The 22591-nt window shown below is 36.5% G+C and overlaps 1 protein-coding gene across 2 annotated transcripts in view; it reads right to left on the reverse strand.

Annotated features, from left to right (window-relative positions):
- Window positions 1–257: 257 nt before the first annotated feature.
- Window positions 258–22591, reverse strand: part of CASD1 (CAS1 domain containing 1) — a 44836-nt gene continuing 22502 nt past the window's right edge. For both annotated transcript variants that reach the window (XM_079786174.1, XM_079786173.1), the window contains exons 10-18: window positions 21772–21861; window positions 12845–12964; window positions 11683–11839; window positions 10233–10312; window positions 7862–7963; window positions 5642–5782; window positions 5057–5134; window positions 3743–3835; window positions 258–1712 (exon numbers count right to left, since the gene is read on the reverse strand). In XM_079786174.1, coding sequence (XP_079642300.1) covers window positions 1446–1712; window positions 3743–3835; window positions 5057–5134; window positions 5642–5782; window positions 7862–7963; window positions 10233–10312; window positions 11683–11839; window positions 12845–12964; window positions 21772–21861 — 1128 coding nt within the window. In that variant the 3' untranslated portion in view covers window positions 258–1445. The remainder of the gene's footprint in view (window positions 1713–3742; window positions 3836–5056; window positions 5135–5641; window positions 5783–7861; window positions 7964–10232; window positions 10313–11682; window positions 11840–12844; window positions 12965–21771; window positions 21862–22591) is intronic.

Here is a 22591-nt window from a genome sequence, read left to right on the forward strand (position 1 = left end):
GTGCTAAAGAAATATTAAATTTTTTAAATCTTCAAGTAAAACTACTAATATATAATGCTTAAACTTCCTGAACAGATTATTCTCCAAAGCTCTGATAACTAAGTTATTCCTTTTTCAACTATCACAGTGATCTACACTGAGTTTGAAAAAGCAAATTTAAATTGAGAAAATGAATTAGACATTTAAAACAATCATTAATGGATCCAGCTTTTTAAAAAAAGAACACACAGTTTAATTGATACTTTGCCATACAAAAATAAGCATCCACAGAACGTTTATTTACTGTTTAAATTACTCCATATTTCATATACAATGAACAGAAAATATATTTTACCCCACACATAATAAGAGCAAACAAGTGCAATCTTTCAAACATTAAAAGTCGTAATAAAATCTGTACAACAGATAAATAAACTTATACCTCAAACAGCTGTAACAACACCAAACCAAGCCAATCCAAACAAAAAACATATATTGTCCAAAGTCACGGTTTACTTAAAATTCTACTAAAGGTCATACATCTCAATCGTAACAACTTGAATCTTTACTAGACTGCACAAGTTTAGATTGATAAATATTTTTTAAAAATAGGAGGGAGTAATAAGAAAAAAAATGATTATAAAGAACTTTCCAAACATTGGAAATAATATACAAAATTAGTCAGGGGAAAACATATTAAATTGATCCACAGGGTAACTAGTATTACACTGATATAGCTTAAGGAAAAGAAACAGGTGAATGTTTGAGTTGGAAAGAAAATTTGGCCTTTTTATAAAAAGAAGTAATAGCATCAACAATAACAAAACCCTGTAATGGAGCCTAGAATAACTCCATGAGACCAAGTGTACAAAGATTTAGGCTTGTATATCTGAAAACCACAGTTAGAAAAAAAACCATGTCAGGAAACAGCAACAGAACAAGAACACATAAATTAAAGGCATACTGCTCATCACTCCACTTCATTGCACATATGGCAAGAAAACAACACTGTAGTCATTCTTGAGAAAGTTTTCAATGAAGTAGGAATTACCACGATGAATATCAGTGTAGACAATCTTATTATCACAAATTTAGTAAATATCAAAACAGTGTGACACTAAGCTAATTAAATTATCTATATTTTTTATTGGAAAGGCAATTATTTCCCTGCCTTCTTATGTTAACTTAAAATCACTTATAAATGGAAATATAGATCCAGTAGAAAAGACTTTTCACATGCAATCCTCTACAATGCACTCTGCTTCATCAATTTTTTTCAGTATTTCACATCAAATATGTACATTTTCTATATATTCAACCACACATTCAACAGACATCACTGAGCTGTCCTCTTACTGCACAAATTTTTATTTACCTATACAATTATATCTCAAGATAGATGATTTTCTCCTCTAAGCAGGCAACAGTTAGCTTGAAGAGTTTAAGTTTTTTAGAATTTTAGCAACTTAATATCTCGATTTATCTTGAATGGATGATAAGATGAGGAGTCCACAAAAAAATGCAGCTATACATGCCAACCTTTTCAGTAGAGATGAGTTATCTTTAGGAATAATGATCTGTGCAAGATCATTAGTGATCTGAGAAATTTCATGTGCCACACAAACGAATATGAAAGTGCTGACGATGATGTTGAGCATGGGGTTTCCAGGTATGAGTACTAAGATGCCCCTTGTGTCTGCTGCCAGCCATATGTGATATTGGCAAGTAAATAGCTAGGAGGAAAAATATTTCAAGTTAGATATGTACAGAAGGTCCATGAATATAACACAGTTTTTCCTAATTTAAACATCTGATAGCATAATTACGTTAGCAGACTTCTCCAAAACTTTTCAATTCTGTTTCACTGCTGGTTCTGAAAAGCCTACTGCAGAGTCCACTCTCCAGAACCCCTACTTGCGGAAGCACTGATTCAAAGTCCTCAAGAAACAAACCACAGGGACCTTCTAACTTTATAAAATTCTTTGTATGGCATCTGTCTTTGCAAGACAGTTGACAGGATATCTGGACTCCCGTATTCAGACCTCAAGTAAAGAATGACTTCGTGTGTGTGTGTGTGTGTGTGTGTGTGTGTGTGTGTGTGTGTGTATCTAGCTACAAACCTTTGTGTGTCCATATATGTATATATTTATGAATGTTTATGTAGGTATAGAGTTTTATTGGAAATAGCATAGTTTAAGATGTACCCATGTTTGCTATGTATGGCCAAATGCTTTAGATCACATTCATATGTTTCTGAAATGTATTTCAAGTTCCATGAGTATATATATTAGACGATACCACTATTTATTTTTATTGTGATTACAAATGTGGTTCTTTCATCACATTGCTTCAAAATATCAGAGTAGAAATATGTTTAAGCTACTTCAACAAATATGAAGACTATGACATTCCTATATTTTAATAGAAACACTAAATAGTAAATTAATTCAATTAAAGTTTATAAAACTCTCATGCTTTAAATATTAAGGGGCATACAAAATGAATATTCTTTAGTCCACTGAATGACTTGGTAAGTCTTTCATGATCAAGATTTTTAAATTCTATGAAAACTGATACTTAAAAAAATAATAGAACATTTATTCAAGAACTCAAAAGGGACATTCATTTCCCTATTTTATTTTAGTGAATCCTCACAGGAGGGTATTTTTTTATATTGATATTTAGAGATTGGAAGGGAAGGAGGGGGAGAAAGAGGTGAGAGAGAGAGACAGAGGGAGAGATGTGAGAGAGACAAATTGACTGGTTGCCTCCCACACGTATTCTGACTGGGGCAGGGGATCAAACCTGCAACCCAGGTACATGCCCTTGACCGGGAATTGAGCTCTCGATCCTTAAGTGCTTGGGGCTGGTGCTCTAACCTCTTAGCACATGGGCCAGGGCTTATTTCCCTATTATAAAGACAACTAAATAAATTTTATACTAAAAAATGTATCTTTTAAATAAATCATATGCTCTAAAATTTAACTTTTATGATCACAATATAAATTCTGTTTTAAAATATTCTGTTTCAAATAAAGCTCAGAATAGTCAGAATGTATTTCAAAACCTACTTTAAACTGATTTTGTAGATTAATTTCATATTAGGTATTACACACAAAATGTAATGAGTTTTAAAATTTCCCCAAAATTTCCAATTATAAGGATGCATTTTATTATGATAAGCATTATAACCATATTTAATAATGATGAATAAGTTAAAATCCCCTCAGCTGATTTCATTTATATCTATTTCACTTTTTTCTCTCCTGATCTCAGCATCTTGGTTGTACTTAAAAGCTCAACAGTATAAAGAACACTGTGAAAGTCATCTATGTCTAGTCATTTAAATAAAGCTGTAAAAAATTACATATGTTACTGCTTTTGAAAGTATTGAATTTCCCCCCTATAATTCCATAAGTAACATAGCTTTGATTTAAAAAATGTCAGGTTGCCCTGGCTGGGTTGGAATATCCTCCGGTACACCAAAAAGGTTGAAGGTTTGATTCCCGATCAGGGTGTGTATGGGAGGCAACCGAATGATGTTTCTCTCTCATACAGATGTTTCTCATCTACCCCCTCCCTTCCTTTCTCTAAAAATCACTAAAAAAATATACTTGGGTCAAAATTAAAAAATAAAAATAAAAGCATGTCAGATTTACACATACACACATATATAAACGTACACATACATATATATATATGCACATAAGCATATATGTAACACTTGGCTGTGTAAGACAGAGCAAAATATTAATGTACCTACCTCTAATGAAATTTTTCCAAACCAAGCAAAAAATGAACTGTAAACAGAACGGGCATATCCAGGAATATTCCTTATTAGAATAAAGGCTAAAATCTGAAGAAAAAACCCACAAAGGTAAATATTAATAACCTGTTTATTAAGAGCATTTTTACTTTCTTCAAGTCATAATTTATTCTTTATATTCTTAAACTTGATACATACAAAATGCTCTCCCCCCAATTGATTAGCAAGTTATTTTTATTCTAGAGTGTATACAAACTCGATTTTTTAAACATGTGGTCTGTATACTGCATACCAGTGCAGATATTAGGTAGTACATGGTTGAGCAGTTTTATTTTATGCTTATTAGAAAAAAATAAGAACCCACTTTGAGGCTCTTTGTGAAGAAAGGGATATCATATTTATGTGGCAAAATTTACAAAACCTCATGATATAGTTTTGCTTCTTCCATAATAATCCTCTAGAAACTCTCCCTGCGGCTCTTGGCTGGGCTACTCGTTTTTCAGGCCTTGGCTTAGACACTATTTTCTCCGAGAACCTTGCTGTGACATCAAGATGGGTTATGAAGAAGTCCCATGGTTTCCAAAGCACCCTGTTCATCACCACACTACCCACAATGTCCTATGATTACCTGCCACCAGAGGTGTCTGCAAACATGTAAATGTGATCTGAGTTGTCTCTAGCCTCTACCTACCTCCCAGTCTCCACCACACACTTACGAATGTGGTATATGATCCTTCCCACCACAAGCCTGCCTTCTTGCTGCCTGCTGTGCCTTCCTCCCTCCAAATCAGCTGAGATTTCTCAGGGAAATCATCCCTGACCTACACTCCAACCCCAACTAGGTAATATCCCCTCATGAGGGTCTATTATTGCATCATGTACTTCTCTTTATAATTATATGGTAATTATATGATTATTATCTGTAATGGAAGAATGTAGGCTCGATAAGGATATAAAGTATGTCTGATTTGGTAATCACTATATCCTTCAGCATAATATCTAGTACATACTGGCATCAAATATTTGTTAAATGATTAAAAATTTGTTAAAAGCAAATACGATAAGTACAATTAACATTTCCTAAGTGCCTATTAAGTGACAAATACTGATCATTTCCATACATTTAATATAACAACATTTAATATTTGAAAAGAGATGTTAATATCCCTGTTACAATAAAGGAAACTATAGCTTAGAAAGTTTAAGTAATATAACTACATTTTAAATAGTTTGATCTCAAATTTCTTTGCCGCTAAAGACGGTGTCCTTAACAAGAATTAAGAAACAATTTCTTCAAATCAAGATAATTACCTGTACCACAGAAACAGATGGGTGGAGTTCATTGCACTCTGCTTTGTTCTTACAACTGCTAGCCCAGATGGAATAGGTCTAAAACAAAAAAAATACGCGAATAGGTTCACAAACGCAGTTACGCCTTAAAGAGGCAGCATTCTCAGGAAATGCTGATGTTTTCTTTATCACATTATGTTTCATATGTGATGTAAAAGCTTCAGTAAAATTCCCACAGGTTTGCTCATCACTGGTTTGGTGTCTCCACTGCCCAGACACAAAGCACAGAGAGGGGCTTCGGTCTACGCTGTTCTGGGAACAGTGATTCCTAGGCAGTGGTGGCTCTTCATGTCAAACACCTTACATTATATTTCTTCCCAAATTTATTACAATTTTTAAAATTCCTATTTCACTTAGCTTTCAGTTATTCTTTATATTTAACTTGAATATGTATTCACTTCAGAATTTATGTTCAATTGGAAAATAAAAATAAAAAGAATTTTTAAATATTTTATTTATTTATAGGTTCAATTCCTATCTCTTAAAGAAAATTTTGTATACCAATTAGGATGTTGGAAAATTATAAGATTACATTTTGAAACTTACCAAGAAAGAAACTACTGAAATAAACAATAGAACATTTGAAATTTTGTTTGAAAAAAGAGGTTCACCCTTTCCTTCAGAAAGTATTTGACGCTTCTGTAAAGTCAGATAAGTGAAAGCAAACAACATTCCATGAAAGACTACCTGAAAAATAAGGAGAGAAAAATTTGTTTTAAACAGCTACTTTCCAATAAGCAGCAAAAAACGTAGTAAATAATAAAAATATGTATAAAAGTAATTAAGTTAAAAGCTTAGTTTCAGAGTTTCTAGGACTTAAACTTCAAGAGTAAAACTTCAAGCAATGAGATAAAGCCCATGATTGTTACAAACTATCAGCAAAGGAAAAGCCAAATCTCTTGTAACAAAATGAGACAAACTGGCTCAACCTGAAGAAATAATGCAAGTGAAGAAATAATGACAATTTAAAAATATTAATAAAAAACTATTCTGAATGCACATGATAAAATTTAATTGTACTCATCCAAGATAAAACATCTTATATTGGTACTTATTTCAATCGAATAAAGCACACAACAATAATACCACCAAGTTCACACGTTCAAATAGGAGTATCCTATCTAATAAAAGAGTAATATGCAATTTGACCATCATTCCAACACACAAGATGGCTGCCCCCATGTGGTCAAAGATGGCTGCCCCCATGTAGACACAAGATGGCCGCCACAAGATGGCCAGCAAGGGAGGGCAGTTGGGAGGGACCAGGCCTGCAAGGGAGGGCAATTGTGGGCGATCAGGCCAGCAGGGGAGGGCAGTTGGGAGGGACCAGGCCTGCAAGGGAGGGCAATTGTGGACGATCAGGCCAGGAGGGGAGAGCAGTTGGGGGGGGGGGGCAGGCCTGCAAGGGAGGGCAGTTGGGGGCAATCAAGCCTGAGGGGTAGGGAAGTTAGGGGTGACCAGGCCGGCAGAGGAGGGAAGTTGGGGGAGACCGGGCCTGCAGGGAAATATGGCAGTTAGGGGTGACCAGGCCTTCAGGGGAGGGCAGTTAGGGGCAATGAGGCTGGCAGGGGAGCAGTTAAGCATCAATCAGGCTGTCAGGGGAGTGGTTAGGGGGTGATCAGGCTGGCTGGCAGAAGCGGTTAGAGGCAATCAGGAAGGCAGGCAGGTGATCAGTTGGGAGCCAGCAGTCCTGGATTGTGAGAGGGATGTCCGACTGCCCTTTTAGGCCCGATCCAGGATCGGGCCTAAAAGGGCAGTCGGACATCCCTCGAGGGGTCCCAGATTGGAGAGGGTGCAGGCTGGGCTGAGGGAAATCCGCCCCACCTCCACCCCCCCCCCCCTTGCACAAATTTCATGCACCGGGCCTCTAGTATGCACATAAGAGTGGAAAACACATGGTGGACCAGAGAGCTTTCTTTTTAAATAAAGACTTGATGTGAACTACCATATCATAGTAGACTGCTCTAGTGAGGAAGTTAGAATTTAAAATTATTTAATGACAAGACCTTTGCAAAGCTTTTTATTAACAATTAATACATGGTTTTGAAATGCAATGCAGTTCATTGGAAAATGCACAGGTAACGGGAACCAAGCAATGGCCCAGAAATAGGCACCAAGAAAACATTTGTTGAATGAAAAATGTGATAAGTGAAAGAAGGGAGGAAAAGGGGAGAGAGTAAAGAAGGGTAATTAATATTTATTCAGTGTCTATTATTTAACGAACACTGTGCTGGGTGTTTTACATTTTATTGGTCAACTGAATGAATCTTAACCATCCTTCAAGATTAAATTAATGAAATCACCCATGATATCACTCTTTCTTCTTTTCAAATTTCTACCTCTAATTTCATACTGTATACCTAATACCCAATTATAAGTAGTAATCTTGGGTTTTAAACTAGATTTTAAGATTTAGGAGCCTGGAGGTATGTCTTCTTTCTCTAATATAGCCTTCATCACACCAACACTAGAGCATATATTGGGACTCAATACATATTGTGCTGAATGGCTGAAGCATAAAAGTATATGATGGATCACCTGTAAGTCAAAATTATAACTCAAACAAAGGCCACTTTATAGACAACATTTTTACAGTATTTTTCTGCTGATATACATGCATACCCTTTCTCTGCTTTAAAAAAGTAGAGAAATAGGGCTGCTTTGACTTAACATATCAACATGTTTCCTTATTCTAAAACTAAGTAAAAATTTAAAAAATTTCCAAATAATTTTTTAAGAGTACAATATGAAATGGTAAATACATACGTAACGGTCTAATCTCCATCTGAACCACCATTCATATACATTTCCTTTCAGTTCAAAACACTTAGACAATGGCCAAAGAGAAAAAATCTTCTCAAATGCACCCTGAAAAAAAGAATCCAGAAAATAAAGTGGTACAAGTTAATACTTGTTTTGCAATTCATTATAAATAATAATTTTCTAAAGTTAGAATTATATAAGGATCACTCACAGTTTTTAGGTTTTCTTTATTTAACATAAAAAATATCACTTCATTTGAAATTCATTTAAAAAGAAATTTATTTTACTGATGGCTAATAAAGATGACAAAACATTTTTGTTAATTTACTTTTACTGTGTACGAAAGGATACTGAGACCGAAAATTTTGAAAGGAACAAGCTGGTAACTGGAAAATTATTCCATTTAAAAACTTAAATCTAGTACACAAAACAGCTAACATTTACTGATCAAAACACAAAAATATAAAAGGCTTCAGCCAATATGCTATAAATAACCTAAGAAATGATGGTTAAGGTTAAATATAGTTTTTCTTTCTCTAAATGTCCTTAATAATCTATAATTAACCATGTGAGTTCAAAGAATCCTCTGAATTAGTCACCTTAATCAATCAACTGGCAAGTGCCATTACTAGTTTTTGAAACAAAGTTTACAATTTTACTCTAGTGAAGTTAGTGAATTGTGCCCCTTTATTAACCTGACAGCCTTGAAAATCTGAGAATGTAGAGGCAGAAGTCTTGGGTACATTCCTGCACATTAATGAAGTCTTTCAAAGAAGAGAACAAAAACCTCAATTTCCAGACTTAAGAATGACGACAAACTCTATTAAGGAAAACTCCATTATTAGATCTAATTCCACAGCATAAAAATGCCTAACATCACAATTTTTTAAAAGGCTAATAAAAATTAAGAAAAATATGAAAACAGTATTGTATTTTAGGTAATGCTGAATGCTTAAGTCAGAAAAACTTTATTATTTTAATAAAATGTAATATTCTCCTTTTAATGACAGATTTCAAAATACTTATAGCTTGTTAAAAATGGGTCCTATCTATGCCTCAGAATATTAAGGATGATTCTTAACAAAATTTTCAATATAAAGTACTTATATATCATATATGCAAACTATATAAAATACAGAAATATGACTTAACAGGTATGTAGCTATTAGATATGATCATATGTATCACATATATATATCTGTAATGTACAACTTTATTTCTGATTACAATTTTGTTTCTTATGTGATCAACAAACAAGTATTTATTGAGCATCCATTATGTGAAAGACACTGGGCTATATTGGACTATGTACTTTTTTTCTTGTGCAGGGTAAACACTAATCCAGGGTAGGGGAAACCTTCTTAGTTCCTCCATTGAACCTCTGGTCCACCTTCCTTTCTCTTCCTCAGATGCACCACGAGAGTGTTGGGAATTTTAATGAACGACTGTTAAGTAGTTGTTGTAATTACTTGGCTTATTTCTTTACACATTTGCCTATTGTTTCTTTATTATTTCATAGATCTTCTGCAAAAAACCTTAGAGGTGGAGCAGAAATATAAATGCTTTATTTCTAAGTATGAAAATAAGTATGAAAGCCTACAAAACAAACAAGCAAAAAACCAGCTTTATAGAAACACAGACACACACACACACACACACACACACACACACACACACACACACACACACACACACACACACCTCTTATATGGCATTTGTACCTGATGCAACCAGGTACAAGACAGAGAGTTTGGGAGACAGGAGTAAGTTGTGCAGAATATGTCCCAACTACAGGCATTCAAATTAAAATGTTTTGTTTATTGTGCTGCCTAAACGATATGTCTGTATCATGGACGGAGCAGCAGGTAGCAGTTTGCCACCCTGCTAAAGTAGCTGAGAGAAAATGACCAAACTTTTAATTAAATTAAACATACTAAATATGTACAAATCCCGTTGCTCCTTAGTTGGTTTTACTAACTGCCAAAATTTTACTCTGCAGTTATGGAAAAATCAAGTAACATTTTGATGCAATGAATAATGCACAAACCAAGTTGCAAATTCTGTCAAGAGAATTTTGATCTCCACTTAGAGTAGTGTCTTAAAGAGGCATTCAATAAACGTTTGATTGATCAAGTAAAATGGGTTCTGAACAACTGCCAGAGGAAGAGCTTTAAATTGCTCTTACAACAAAACAGGGGTAACAAAAGTGGGTCTCAAAAGATCTACATTGAGTAGTCAACTATGGAGTGACACTTTTATTACAGTCATTAAAAAATGAAGCTAAAGAAAAGCTCTGAATCTTCTCACATACTTTAATAGATTTGAACTCTAAAATAAAATAGAACAAGATATAAACTAAAAAGACTGTACAAACCTGAGAATATGCCAAAAAACATATACATAACAGCAAGAAGGCTAGTTTCAACAGTAAACCAAAATGCCAGAAACAACTTCCTAAGAGAGAAAATATTTAATTTATTAAAAATTGTGAATTTACATAAGAAAACATTCAATACTATTTAACGTATTAATACGCTGCATAGTTCTTAACATAACTTCAGGTTGCTTATAAGTTACACAAAATACATCTAAAAAGTGTAAGTTACAAGTAGGACAAAAATAAAAAAAAGGTAGAGGGTCCCTGCTAGGAATGAGGCTACAACATACACCTGATACCCTATATACCCACTATTCATCCACTATAAATATATTTGAAAACAACTCCTGAATTCAATTGTACCTGTTCATTATTGAAAGTTACAACAAAATTTGGAACAATATGTTCAATGTAATTTTAACAAACATGTTGAATCTAACTTAGGTAAGACTGCTTAAACATTCAACTTCTAAAGAGAAAGCTTAAGAACTCTCTAATGGACTAGGATTTAACCATAAGATATATTTTAACATATACATGTTTTAAGTTATGTGCTCCTAGTTTATACACATTGATTATTCATTTGATTAATATTTTGAGTTTATGTCAAGCAGTTAAACCACAGAGGCTGTCAAAAGACACTAATGGACTTTACTAAAGGCTAGAACTCAACTCTTTCCCTGAAAAATTATTCAGTATTATAATGAAAGGCAACAGAAAATATTTTTGATATACAATACTTGGTTAAGTTAAATACATTATTCAAAATTTTAAAACTGTTTTTCCATAAAGGAAAAATATTTTAATTATATGATCTTAAGGGGGAGGGGAAGCACTAAGATAATGACTGTGGCCTCACTTTGAACACTACAAGTGACTGGCTATGTGAAATTTGAAGATGACAAACTTTTGGACACTTAGGATTCCTTATAAGTAAAACAAGTTGACAATAACTGCTTAAAGGGTTGTCTAGAAGATAAATTATATTAGTGCTTTTTAAAATTGTTTGACATAGAAAGGCTATTTTGCAAATGAATGTTTATTAAAAATCTCAATATATATAAGAAATCAAATAAAGCAGAGTTGTCAAGACTGAAGCAGGATGTAAGGGACAAAGAGCCCTATTTGGCTTTCCTTTCTCATAGCTCTCTCCATTCTGGCTCTGTACTGTTTGAAAGTGTTGCATTAGTTAATAGGTAAAATGGCTTTGAAAAATTTAAAAAAGAAAAGACATAATATAGATAAAAACTATTATTCTGCACTATGATATTATTTTAACTACTTATCTGCACCATTTTAGAAACAGTTTTTATGACCAAACTTTCAAAATGTCAATACTACCCATAAATTTTAACTGTTTCATGTCTCAATAGCCTTTAGCAACTAAAAAGAAATTTAGTACATTGAAATAACATATTTATTAACATAAGTAAGAGAGTATATTTACCGTTTGCTTTTTTTTGGATTATTTGAGGCCACAATGCCAAAGTAACATATATGACCATGAACCATACCGTGACCAAGGGGACAAAGTAATAGAATTGATAAGGCCGATCCATTACTATACATAACACCACTACCAGGAAATTGAGACGAAATAAGACCTATTAAAGAGGTGAAGAAAATGGTTTTCATTCCAGGTAATTCATGAACAGCAAAGACAGATTCTTTCTAACAAAGTATAAATGTTTGACACTAGAATAACAAATGTACAAGCATATTTTACTAATCCTTAAAATTATATTTGTTTTACAGTCATTTTAAAGGGTTGAATATAAAATATTTATGCATTATATTAACTAAATCCCAGCAAAACACAAGCCTGAGCTGTCCTCTGACTGCAACTGCCATCGTGTTAAATGTAGGGGGGGAAAAAAAATCACAGATCTCCTTCCTAGAGCTCGTTTATAAGCGGAGATTAGATTACCTCAAGAAAAAGTATCCATTTCATCTCTATTTGATGTTGATTTACCCATTTGGGATTAAATTGAGAGTTGTCATAGATACAAAATGATATTACTCAAATTAAAAAGTATCTTTGGGACTTATGTAACAGTCATTTCAGACATGTGATGTCATTCAAAGAACAAAGAATTTGAGAGGTTGATATCAGAGCTGCACCACTTACTATGTTACCACAGGTAAATTATTTAACCTCTCTGAGCCTCAGTGTCCTTGTCTGTACATGAGAAGATCGCAACTCAGGTTTGTAATGAAAGATAAGTAAAATAATGTTCAGAAATTGCCTAGAATAAGGTAGAAACTTAATAAATATTAATCCTCTTCTTAGAGAGAGAAAAAGCATAGGCTATAATAATAATTCCAGGTAACTATACATTTCTACAAAACTAAAGTAAATCAGCAATGTTTTCCCTTGTGTACCAGTGCTTCTATTATACATTCATCTAAATTATATTTTCCCTTCCCTCAGTAATAAATTATTTATCTCTTAATTATTAACCATAGAACACAGAAATAACACAATTTTAAGTGCCATTTCAAAACTCAAATTATTCATGGTCTTATAATGACAATATTTATATTTTATCAACAGTTAGGCACAAAAGCATGTTAAACTGGAAAAAAAAATTAACTGAATGCATTCCTACCTGACATACTCTATGGATTCCAAAGTCTCCCTTGATCCAAAAATATGAGAAATGCCCATAGCCCGTCTGAAATAGATATGCAGCAACCAGAACCCGAACATGCATGTACACAGGCAAAAACTGTTGACAAAAACAGATATGTAAAATATATGTTGGCACTAACTATACCTTGAATTGCCATAACCAGCACTTTTAACCAAGATAATGGATCATCGTTATCATTTGGTATTATCTCAATGAAAATATTTATTCTCAAAAGTTAGGCATTATAGCAGGAGTTAAAAAATGTAGACTTTAGAATCAGATAGACCTAGAGTCAAATTCTGGTTCTGCCACTTACTAGTTATGTGACTTAAGTCTGAGTTTTCTAAACTGCAAAGTGTTTTTGTGAGGAATGCATAATTAATATAAAAGCACTTTGTATATTTCTTCCAGTTAGAACTAAATATATGATATCAAATTATTAATCACCACTATGGATAGCACATTTTCCCAATGATAAACAAAAATTCCTACATTTTTGGCCCTGTTAAATATATAGACTTTAGACTTGAAAATAAAATGGTCAAATGACTACTTACAATATTAAGCAAAGCATACATATTTAAAAATATATACAAATATAATTTAGAAATATTATTTCCCTCCACTCTTATTTTATAGAATTTTATTTTACAGGCCCATATAAACTGTTTCATTATGACTAAGATGCTCAGAATCACTTGCCATGGTTTTTCAGAGCATCACATCTTCACTTTGAGGTTGAATAAAAATACCATATTTCTAATCTATATTTTAGGTGTCGCTGGAAATATCATCTCATTTACAAAGTCCTGATTCTTATAACCTTAAAACACTATCATTCCACTTACTAGTATTCATTAACCATTGGTCCTTTAGATGCATATTCATGATCTCTACAATAGAACTAATAGACAGTTTTAAAAAAATAACCTTTTCAAGGCTTGTTCAATGACATTCAACACTTGCAATTATATTGTTTTAGGGATAATTACTAAATCTACATAAATATTTAAAAAATGTTTTATTGATTTCAGAGAGGGGAAGGGAGAGGGAGAGAGGGATAGAAACATCAATGATGAGAGAGAATTGTCGATTGGAGAATGCTGCACGCCCCACACTGGGAATCAAGCCTGCAACCCAGGCATATGCCCTTCATTATTAGTTATTTTTAAATGTCTTATCCTTAGGTCAGAAATTTTTAATGAAGGTGTAACATATTAGAATCACAGGGATGAAGGTGGAAAATGTACTACTGAAATAACCTCAAGATTTACCTAATCTAAACCTGTGCTCTTACTTCATTCTTGAATGTTCTCTAAAATGTTTCCTTCAAATATCTGAGCACCTTTTTAGTAGCAGAAAACATACAAATTCCAAAGGCAATCCATTCCATTTTCAGATGGTCCTTAACTGCTATATAGCTCCTTTTCATGAAAAGTTGAAATCTAACTCTATATACAACTACCAACTTCAGCACTCTAGGGCAGTGCTGTGCAACAGAAATAAAAGTGAGCCACATAGCCCTAGCTGGTTTGCTCAGTGGACAGAGCGTCGGCCTGCGGACTGAAGAGTTCCGGGTTCCATTCCGGTCAAGGGCATGTACCTTGGTTGCGGGCTCGATCCCCAGCAGGGGGCGTGCAAGAGGCAACCAATCAATGATTCTCTCTCATCATTGATGTTTCTATCTCTCTCTACCTCTCCCTTCCTCTCTGAGATCAAGAAAAATATATTAAAAAAAAAAAAAGTGAGCCACAAAGTAAATTTTTAATGTGGCCACCAGAACATTTAAAAAAATTAAAAGAAACAAGTGAAACTAATTTTAATCAGTATATTTTATTTTTTACTCAATATATCTAAAATATTATCATTCCAAGATGTAATTAGATATTTTACATTATTTTCATACTAAGTTTTTGAAGTTAGCATGCATTTATCATATTAGTCATACTTAATCTGGTTTATGTAGTATAGCACATCTTAATTCTAACTGGCTACATTTCAAGTGCTCAACAGTTACCTGTGGTAGTGGTTACCATAAATGAAGAATCTAGTTCTGGAACCATATGCACAGGTTTAATTACATCTAATAGTTCTACAAGTATTTAAAAAAGCAGATGTCAAACCTAAGCTAACCATTACTAATTACTTTAACCACTCTCCATAAAATATCCTTTCAAGTCCCTTCAAGACTGGGAATAGGCCTACAAAGTGGGGACTTGGTTCTTGTATTTCAACAGCAAAAACTATTCATTTAAATGGAATTAAACACTATCACAACAATTTGCCAAGTTCCTGATAATGCTGGATGATTACAAATTTCATGTAATAATTCTCTCAACTTTTTATTTTAAGATATTTTAAACCAAGAGAAAAGTTGCAAGAATAGTACAATGCATATCTATATACATATTATGCTAAGCCATTTTAAAAGTATATTGCAACTTAACAAAAGAAAGATAAACAATCCAATAAAAAAATGGGCAAAAGACCTAAATAGACACTCTTCGAAAGAGGACATACAGAAGGCCGAGAGACATATGAGAACATGCTCAAAGTCACTAAGCATCCGAGAGATGCAAATCAAAACAACGAGGCACCATCTCACACCTGTCAGAATGGCTATCATCAACAAATGAACAAATGACAAGTGTTGGTGAGGATGCGGAGAAAAAGGAACCCTCATGCACTGCTAGTGGGAATGCAGACTGGTGCAGCCACTGTGGAGAACAGTATGGAGTTTCCTCATAAAACTAAAAATGGAACTTCCATTTGACCCAGTGATCCCACTTCTAGGAATATATCCTAAGAAACTAGAAACACCACTCAGAAAGGATATATGCACCCCTATATTCATAGCAGCACAATTTACCATAGCTAAGATTTGGAAACAGCCTAAGTGCCCATCAGCAGATGAGTAGATTAAAAAACTTTGGCACATCTACACAATGGAATACTACTGTAAAAAGGAAGGAACTTTTACCATTTGCAATAGCATGGATGGACCTGGAGAGCATTATGCTAAGCGAAATAAGCCAGTTGGAGAAAGAAAAATATCACATGATCTCACTCATATGTGGGGTATAATGAACAACATAAACTGATGAACAAAAATAGATCCAGAGACAAGGTTGTTAAACACTGAACAGACCGTCCAACCTCAGAGAGAAGTCAGGGGAGCAGGGGGGTTGCTTAGAGATCAACCAAAAGACTTGCAGGAATGCATATTAGCATAACCAATGGACAGAGACACTGGGGTGGTGGGGGCTTGTCCTGGGGTGTGGGAGTGGCTGGGAGGGGGTGTCAATCGGGTAAAAAGGAGACATAGGTAATACTTTAAATCAGCAGTCGCCAGCCTTTTGGACCTCATGGACCACCAGTGGTCCACGGATCACCGGTTGGCAACCACTGCTTTAAACAATAAAATAAAATAAAATAAATTTTTTAAGTATATCGCAGACGACATGACATCATCCCTACATATTTTAGTATCTTCTAAGCAGAAAAATATACCTGACCTTATTTTATTATCATACCCAAGAAGTTAATATGAGTGTAATAGTATCTGCTATACAATGCATACTCAAATTTCCCTGATTGTCCAGGTAATATTCCTTATGGTTAAAACTTTTTAAAAAAATTTAGAACCTCAATAATGATCACACATGGCAATTAGTTATCATTCCTTTTTAGTTTCTTTTAAATTATTTCTTTTTTGTCTTTCATGAGTTAAATCTATATATTTAAAAGGCTAATATGCTAAGTGTCCGACCGGCCGACCGGTTGCTATGACGCACACTGACCACCAGGGGGCAGACACTCAATACCAGAGCTGCCAAGCTGCAGTGACTTGGCAGCGGCAGTTCTAGGGTGATACACCCCAAAACCAAAGAGGAGGGATCCCGATTCCTTGTGGGGCTACGAGATTTCCACCTTTGGCTGTGGGTTATGTTGTTGCTGGGCACTGTCGGCCCCGAATCTGGTTTACTGCACACTTGCGTTTGTGTTCCACACCCTGTATGACAGCAACTTTGCAGAGTGCCCTCTTGCACTCTGGGACCCTTTCGGGGGATGTCGGAGAGCCGGTTTTGGCCTGATCCCCACAGGCCAGGCCGAGGGACCCCACCTGCCAGAGGGACTCTGCTCACTCTGCAGATGCTGGGGAGGGACGGATAGAGGTTGGCTCCAGGGAGTGTCCGGCCCGTCTTGCCCAGTCCCGCCCCACTGGCCACCTTCTAATTAATTTCCTTTCAATGTACACGAATCCGTGCACTGGTTCACTAATATTACAATAAAATTTTAGTTATAAAAATATATTTGAAATTCCAACATTAAAATTAGTAGCTAAGCGAGGCTGACTTCTGGTTATCTTCTTTCTCTGGTCCCACAAATTTTCCCTTAAGACCTTTGATTCAGGTGTAACTACCTTGCTGTACCTTTTCATATTAAATTAATAGTATTTTTTTACCCATCTTAGATATAAATTAAGTCTTAAAAGATGGTTTATACCAAGAATTGCAATCTACCAGACCATCTGTATTATTTTTAAAATTTTCCATTAATATTTGATGTAGTACCTATCTATATATCCTACCTAATAAAAGAGTAATATGCTAATTGACCGTACCTTCACTATGCCCACAGCCAATCAGGGCACTATGCAAATTAACCCAGCAAAGATGGTGGCCCCCACGTGCTGCCCCACCCCCCATCACGCGAGTCCCGCCGCCTGCGCCTCCCACCACCCGATCGGCCGCCGCTGAGGGGAAACCGATCGGGCCGGCAGGAGGTGCTGGCAGCGGGACTCGCAAGTCCCGCCCCCCGCACCTCCCGCTGCTCCAATCGGTAGGTGGCTAGAGCCAAGGCCTGGGTCCTCGGTGCCGGAGGAAAACTGGTGCTAGTGGAAAACTGGTGCTGGCAGCCAGGTGAAGGTCTATTGCACGAATATTTGTGCAATGGGCCTCTAGTCTATTATATAAAAAGCCTGTGTTTGTCATGCCATCACGCTGTTAATGACCGATCAGCAGGAGGCTGCATGTGTGACAGGCATGCGCGGGTGGGCTGGGCTATGTGCACAGTGTGGCTCATGGGTGGGCAGGGACTTGACTCTGGGGGCGTGAGTGGGTTTCTGGGTCCTGCCTCCGGCAGCGGTGGTGGCAGCAGCGGGACTCTTTCTGTGTCCTGCCGAGCTGTGGGACTCTGGGTCCAGGGACTTGTACGATTTCACGTGCTGGGACCCTATCCTATCTAATAAAAGAGTAATATGCAAACTGACTGTCACTCCAACACATAAGATGGCTGCCCCCATGTGATCAAAGATGGCTGGCCCATGTGGACACAAGATGGCCGCCACAAAATGGCCAGCAGGGGAGGGCAGTTGGGAGGTACCAGGCCTGCAAGGGAGGGCAGTTGTGGGTGATCAGGCCAGCAGGGGAGGGCAGTTGGGGGCGATCAAGCCTGCAGGGGAGGGCAGTTAGGGGTGACCAGGCTGGCAGAGGAGAGAAGTTGGGGGCGACTGGGCCTGCAGGGAAGGGCAGTTGGGGGGGGGACCAGGCCTGTAGGGGAGGGCAATTAGGGGTAACCAGGCCTGCAGAGGACAGTTAGGGGCAATCAGGCTGGCAGGGGAGCAGTTAGGCATCAATCAGGCTGGCAGGGGAGTGATTAGGGGGTGATCAGGCTGACAGGCAGAAGCAGTTAGGGGCAATCAGGAAGGCAGGCAGGCAAGCAGTTGGGAGCCAGCAGTCCTGGATTGTGAGAAGGATGTCCCAGATTGGAGAGGGTGCAGGCTGGGCTGAGGGACACACTCCCCTTCCCACCCCGTGCATGAATTTCGTGCACCGAGCCTCTAGTACTATCTAATAAAAGAGTAATATGCAAATTGACCATCACTCCAACACACAAGATGGCTGCCCCATGTGGTCAAAGATAGCTGCCCCTATGTGGACACAAGATGGCTGCAACAAGATGGCCAGCAAGGGAAGGCAGTTGGGAGGGACCAGGTCTGCAAGGGAGGGCAGTTGGGGGCGATCAAGCCTGCAGGGGAGGGCAGTTAGGGGTGACTAGGCTGGTAGAGGAGGGAAGTTGGGGGCGACCGGGCCTGCAGGGAAGGGCAATTGGGGGGACCCAGGTCTGCAGGGGAGAGCAGTTGTGGGGGACCAGGCCTGCAGGGGAGGGCAGTTAGGGGTGACCAGGCCTTCAGGGGAGAGCAGTTAGGGGTGAACAGGCCTGCAGGGGAGGGCAGTTAGGGGCAATGAGGCTGGCAGGGGAGCAGTTAGGCATCAATCACGCTGTCAGGGGAGGGGTTAGGGGTGATCTGGCTGGCAGGCAGAAGTGGTTAGGGGCAATCAGGAAGGCAAGCAGGCAAGCAGTTGGGAGCCAGCAGTCCTGGATTGTGAGAGGGATGTCCGACTGCCCATTTAGGCCCGATCCCGATAGGGTCCCAGATTGGAGAGAGTGCAGGCTGGGTTGAGGGACATACACCCCTGTGCACGAATTTCGTGCACCGGGCCTCTAGTATATATATAAAAAAGCCTAAGCAACCATTACAACCGGTCGACCAAACAACTAGTAGGTGACGCACACTGACCACCAGGGGCTGCCTCCTGGTGGTCAGTGCACTCCCACAGCCAACTTCCCATGGTCCCTCCCCCTGACCCGGCTGAGCTGGGTGAGATGGCCCTGATAGGCCCCGATACCTGGCCAGGCCGAGGCACCCCACCCATGCACGAATTCATGCACCGGGCCTCTAGTTTTAGAATAAAACATGGCACTACTAAAATTTTATAATTTTACTCAAAATAAAAAATATTAAGATTAGGTAATTAAAATCATTATGGCAGTTAAAAGGAGTTTTTAATTAAGTGGATCTCTTAAATATCCAAGAATCAAGTCCCCAAATATGTTACAACCCACACTAATAGTGCTTTGCTGGTGTAGATATAAGTAATTTCTAACTGCAAAAGGCTATAGTATAAAGCACAGGGATATATTAATTAATCATAACAAGTGATCTGTTAATGAAAAGTATATCCTTCCAGAACAGGGATTTTTTTTTTTTAATTGTCATTTAGGATGTATTGGAATGTAGTCTAAGATGTATTAGAATGCTGGCTTGGCAAATGATTATAACAGAATGCCAAATTGCCTGCATCCATTTATGATCCAAGTCCTTTCTGGAATCACTAAATTGAGGAACTTAATCTGCCATTAATTCTTTCTATCTGTTTTTTTTTTTTACACTATTATCACCCTTTAATATGTCAGCAATTAATTATGTCCCTAAGTGGCATTTTCTTAAAACCCTTTTTTCCCTCTCAAATTAATTTAATCTTTATTCATATGTCAGAGATATTTTTAAGATTCAATATGCACCGCCAGTTACATTTTTAGAGAATTTGCCAAATTCATCCTATAAATTCTGAACTGGGCTTATAAACTGAGTTTAACTATCCTCGTCTCTCCTTGCTCGGGTCTCTGACCGTCCTGGCTCTCCCACAGCTACGTGATTTCAATTGGTCCCTTCAGCTGCAAGGTCATAGGAATTTCACTGCTGCCACAAATAAATGTATCAGAGTCACATAACTTCAGCAAAAATAATACTTCATTCCTCTGCCTTTTACTCTTCAAACACACCATCCATGAAATCACCAATTTTGAAAAATATAAGACTTTATGAAGAATAACATTATTTTCAAAATGTTAGAGATATCTGAAAACCCCCAGTATTATTTACCATAACTACTATGAAAATTTTAAAATACTCCTTCCAGAGCAACAGTCTCCTGTCATCTTAATTTATCATTGATTCAAATACTATTTAAAGATGTGTACTTTATATAAACAACACAATTAGAAAAGCAGTTCAGTAGTTCCCAAATTTTGAATGTTTCTTAAATTTTTAAAACATATTTTAGAGAAGTCAGTTTGTATCTTCAGTATAAAAACTTATGTGAAAAGTGACAGACACCTAAGTTTACCCTCAAAAGTTTGTTTTAACTGTAATGTAGCTAAAGTGTTGTAACTGATACTTTTTTCTATCCTTGCCAAAACCAAGATGTCGCCAGACCACCAGAATCCTCGGGAGAAGGAAAAAATGATTTTGTCCAGGTAGTGGAGGCACTGAGTGAGCAAAGGAAGGGTCCCATCTCACGGAGACAGTAATATTAGGAAGTATGGCATATCTGACATGGTCTACAATGGCAGTCCATCAGTACTTGAGCTCTGAACATGGAGGCAAGAGAGTTTCCAGTTTTTTAAACTTTAAAAGTGTAAAAATAGTTGGTCAAACTTCCTAAAATATGGTGAAGGGTAGAATATAAAATATAATCATCTAATTTATTTCCTTTGATAGTCACTTGCCTATTCCAAATCTTTTACAATTAAGTGTCATCTACAAAGAGTTTTGATAACTTTAAATTAGTTGTTCAATAGGATGACATGAAATAATGCCCTGAGATTATCAGCTGCTTCTACTGCATTAAAATTAAGGCCAAGAAAATACAAATAAATTATTGCCCTCTCTTTTTAGAACAACTGATTTTGCTTTTAAAACTACACATCCTCAAAGTCAAGTGGTAGGAGAAGAATGGGAAGGCAGAAAGATTGAGTTGAAAATATGACAGAGAATGTCATGACAAAAGAGTCCATGCCCTTAAAAAAACAGTAAAGTGACATTATTTCCTACTAGAGGCCCGGTGCACAAAATCTGTGCACGGGTGAGGTCCCTAGGCCTGGCCGGCAATCAGGACCTTCTGGCTGCTGGCTGGGGCCTTCCTTCGTTCCACGCCACCCCTTGGTGGTCAGCATACATCATAGCGAGCGAGCGAACTCCCAGTCTCCTGGTTGAATTCCGAAGGGACACTTTGCCTTTTAGATAGAAGATATTTTCTGAATTTCAATATACTTACAGTACTTGCTCCAGATATATGATAAATCAAAATCACAAGTTGCATCCAGCCTTTCCATTCATCAGTTTGTTCTCTATTTAATACTTTAGTCTGTGTAAAGAACCAAAATCTGTTTCAAAATTCACCATGAAGCTATTATTTGGACAATTTATACTAAGTATGTTAAAATTATTCCTATAGGATATAAAGCTGATGTTTTTGTTAAAAGAATTTGCGGGGGGGGAGGGGGAGAGGGATTAAAAATAGTCATTTTATTTCTTGATAAAAGATATATGAATTTGAAAACTAATATGAACTAACAGATTTTAAATAGCATTTAAGTTGATACCTATGGTTTTATATTAAGAGTACATTTAAACTATGACAATGGTTTATAAATCTAAAAAAATGGCATTTTCTAATTTTAAGAAAGTTTTAAGATTTCAGTTAAAAAAGATCTTACAGTTCTCTTACACTTTATTGTAAAAAAAAAAAAAGAATATTTCCTTAGAATATTCTCACCAGAGATGAAGAACCGATTAATCATTCTCATATGAGTTATTTCTTACAATAGAATTTATTAATTAAAATAAATCATATCTTACAATGGAATTATACTAACATTCTGAACAACTATAGAAATGCTAAAATAGGAACTTCAGATATTATAAACATTTTCCCACATTATGTAAATTCTAATTTGTGTGTACATGTCTGATTGTATAAATATAAAATGTTTGTGCATATAGGCATTTATTAATAAAATTATATATTTTTGCTCTATAGAAGATAGTGATGTATCATGTTCAAAGACCATTATAAAATTGGAAGCCACTGCACT

This window comes from Cnephaeus nilssonii, assembly GCF_951640355.1.
Source record: "Cnephaeus nilssonii genome assembly, chromosome: 12".
Lineage (NCBI taxonomy): Eukaryota > Metazoa > Chordata > Mammalia > Chiroptera > Vespertilionidae > Cnephaeus > Cnephaeus nilssonii.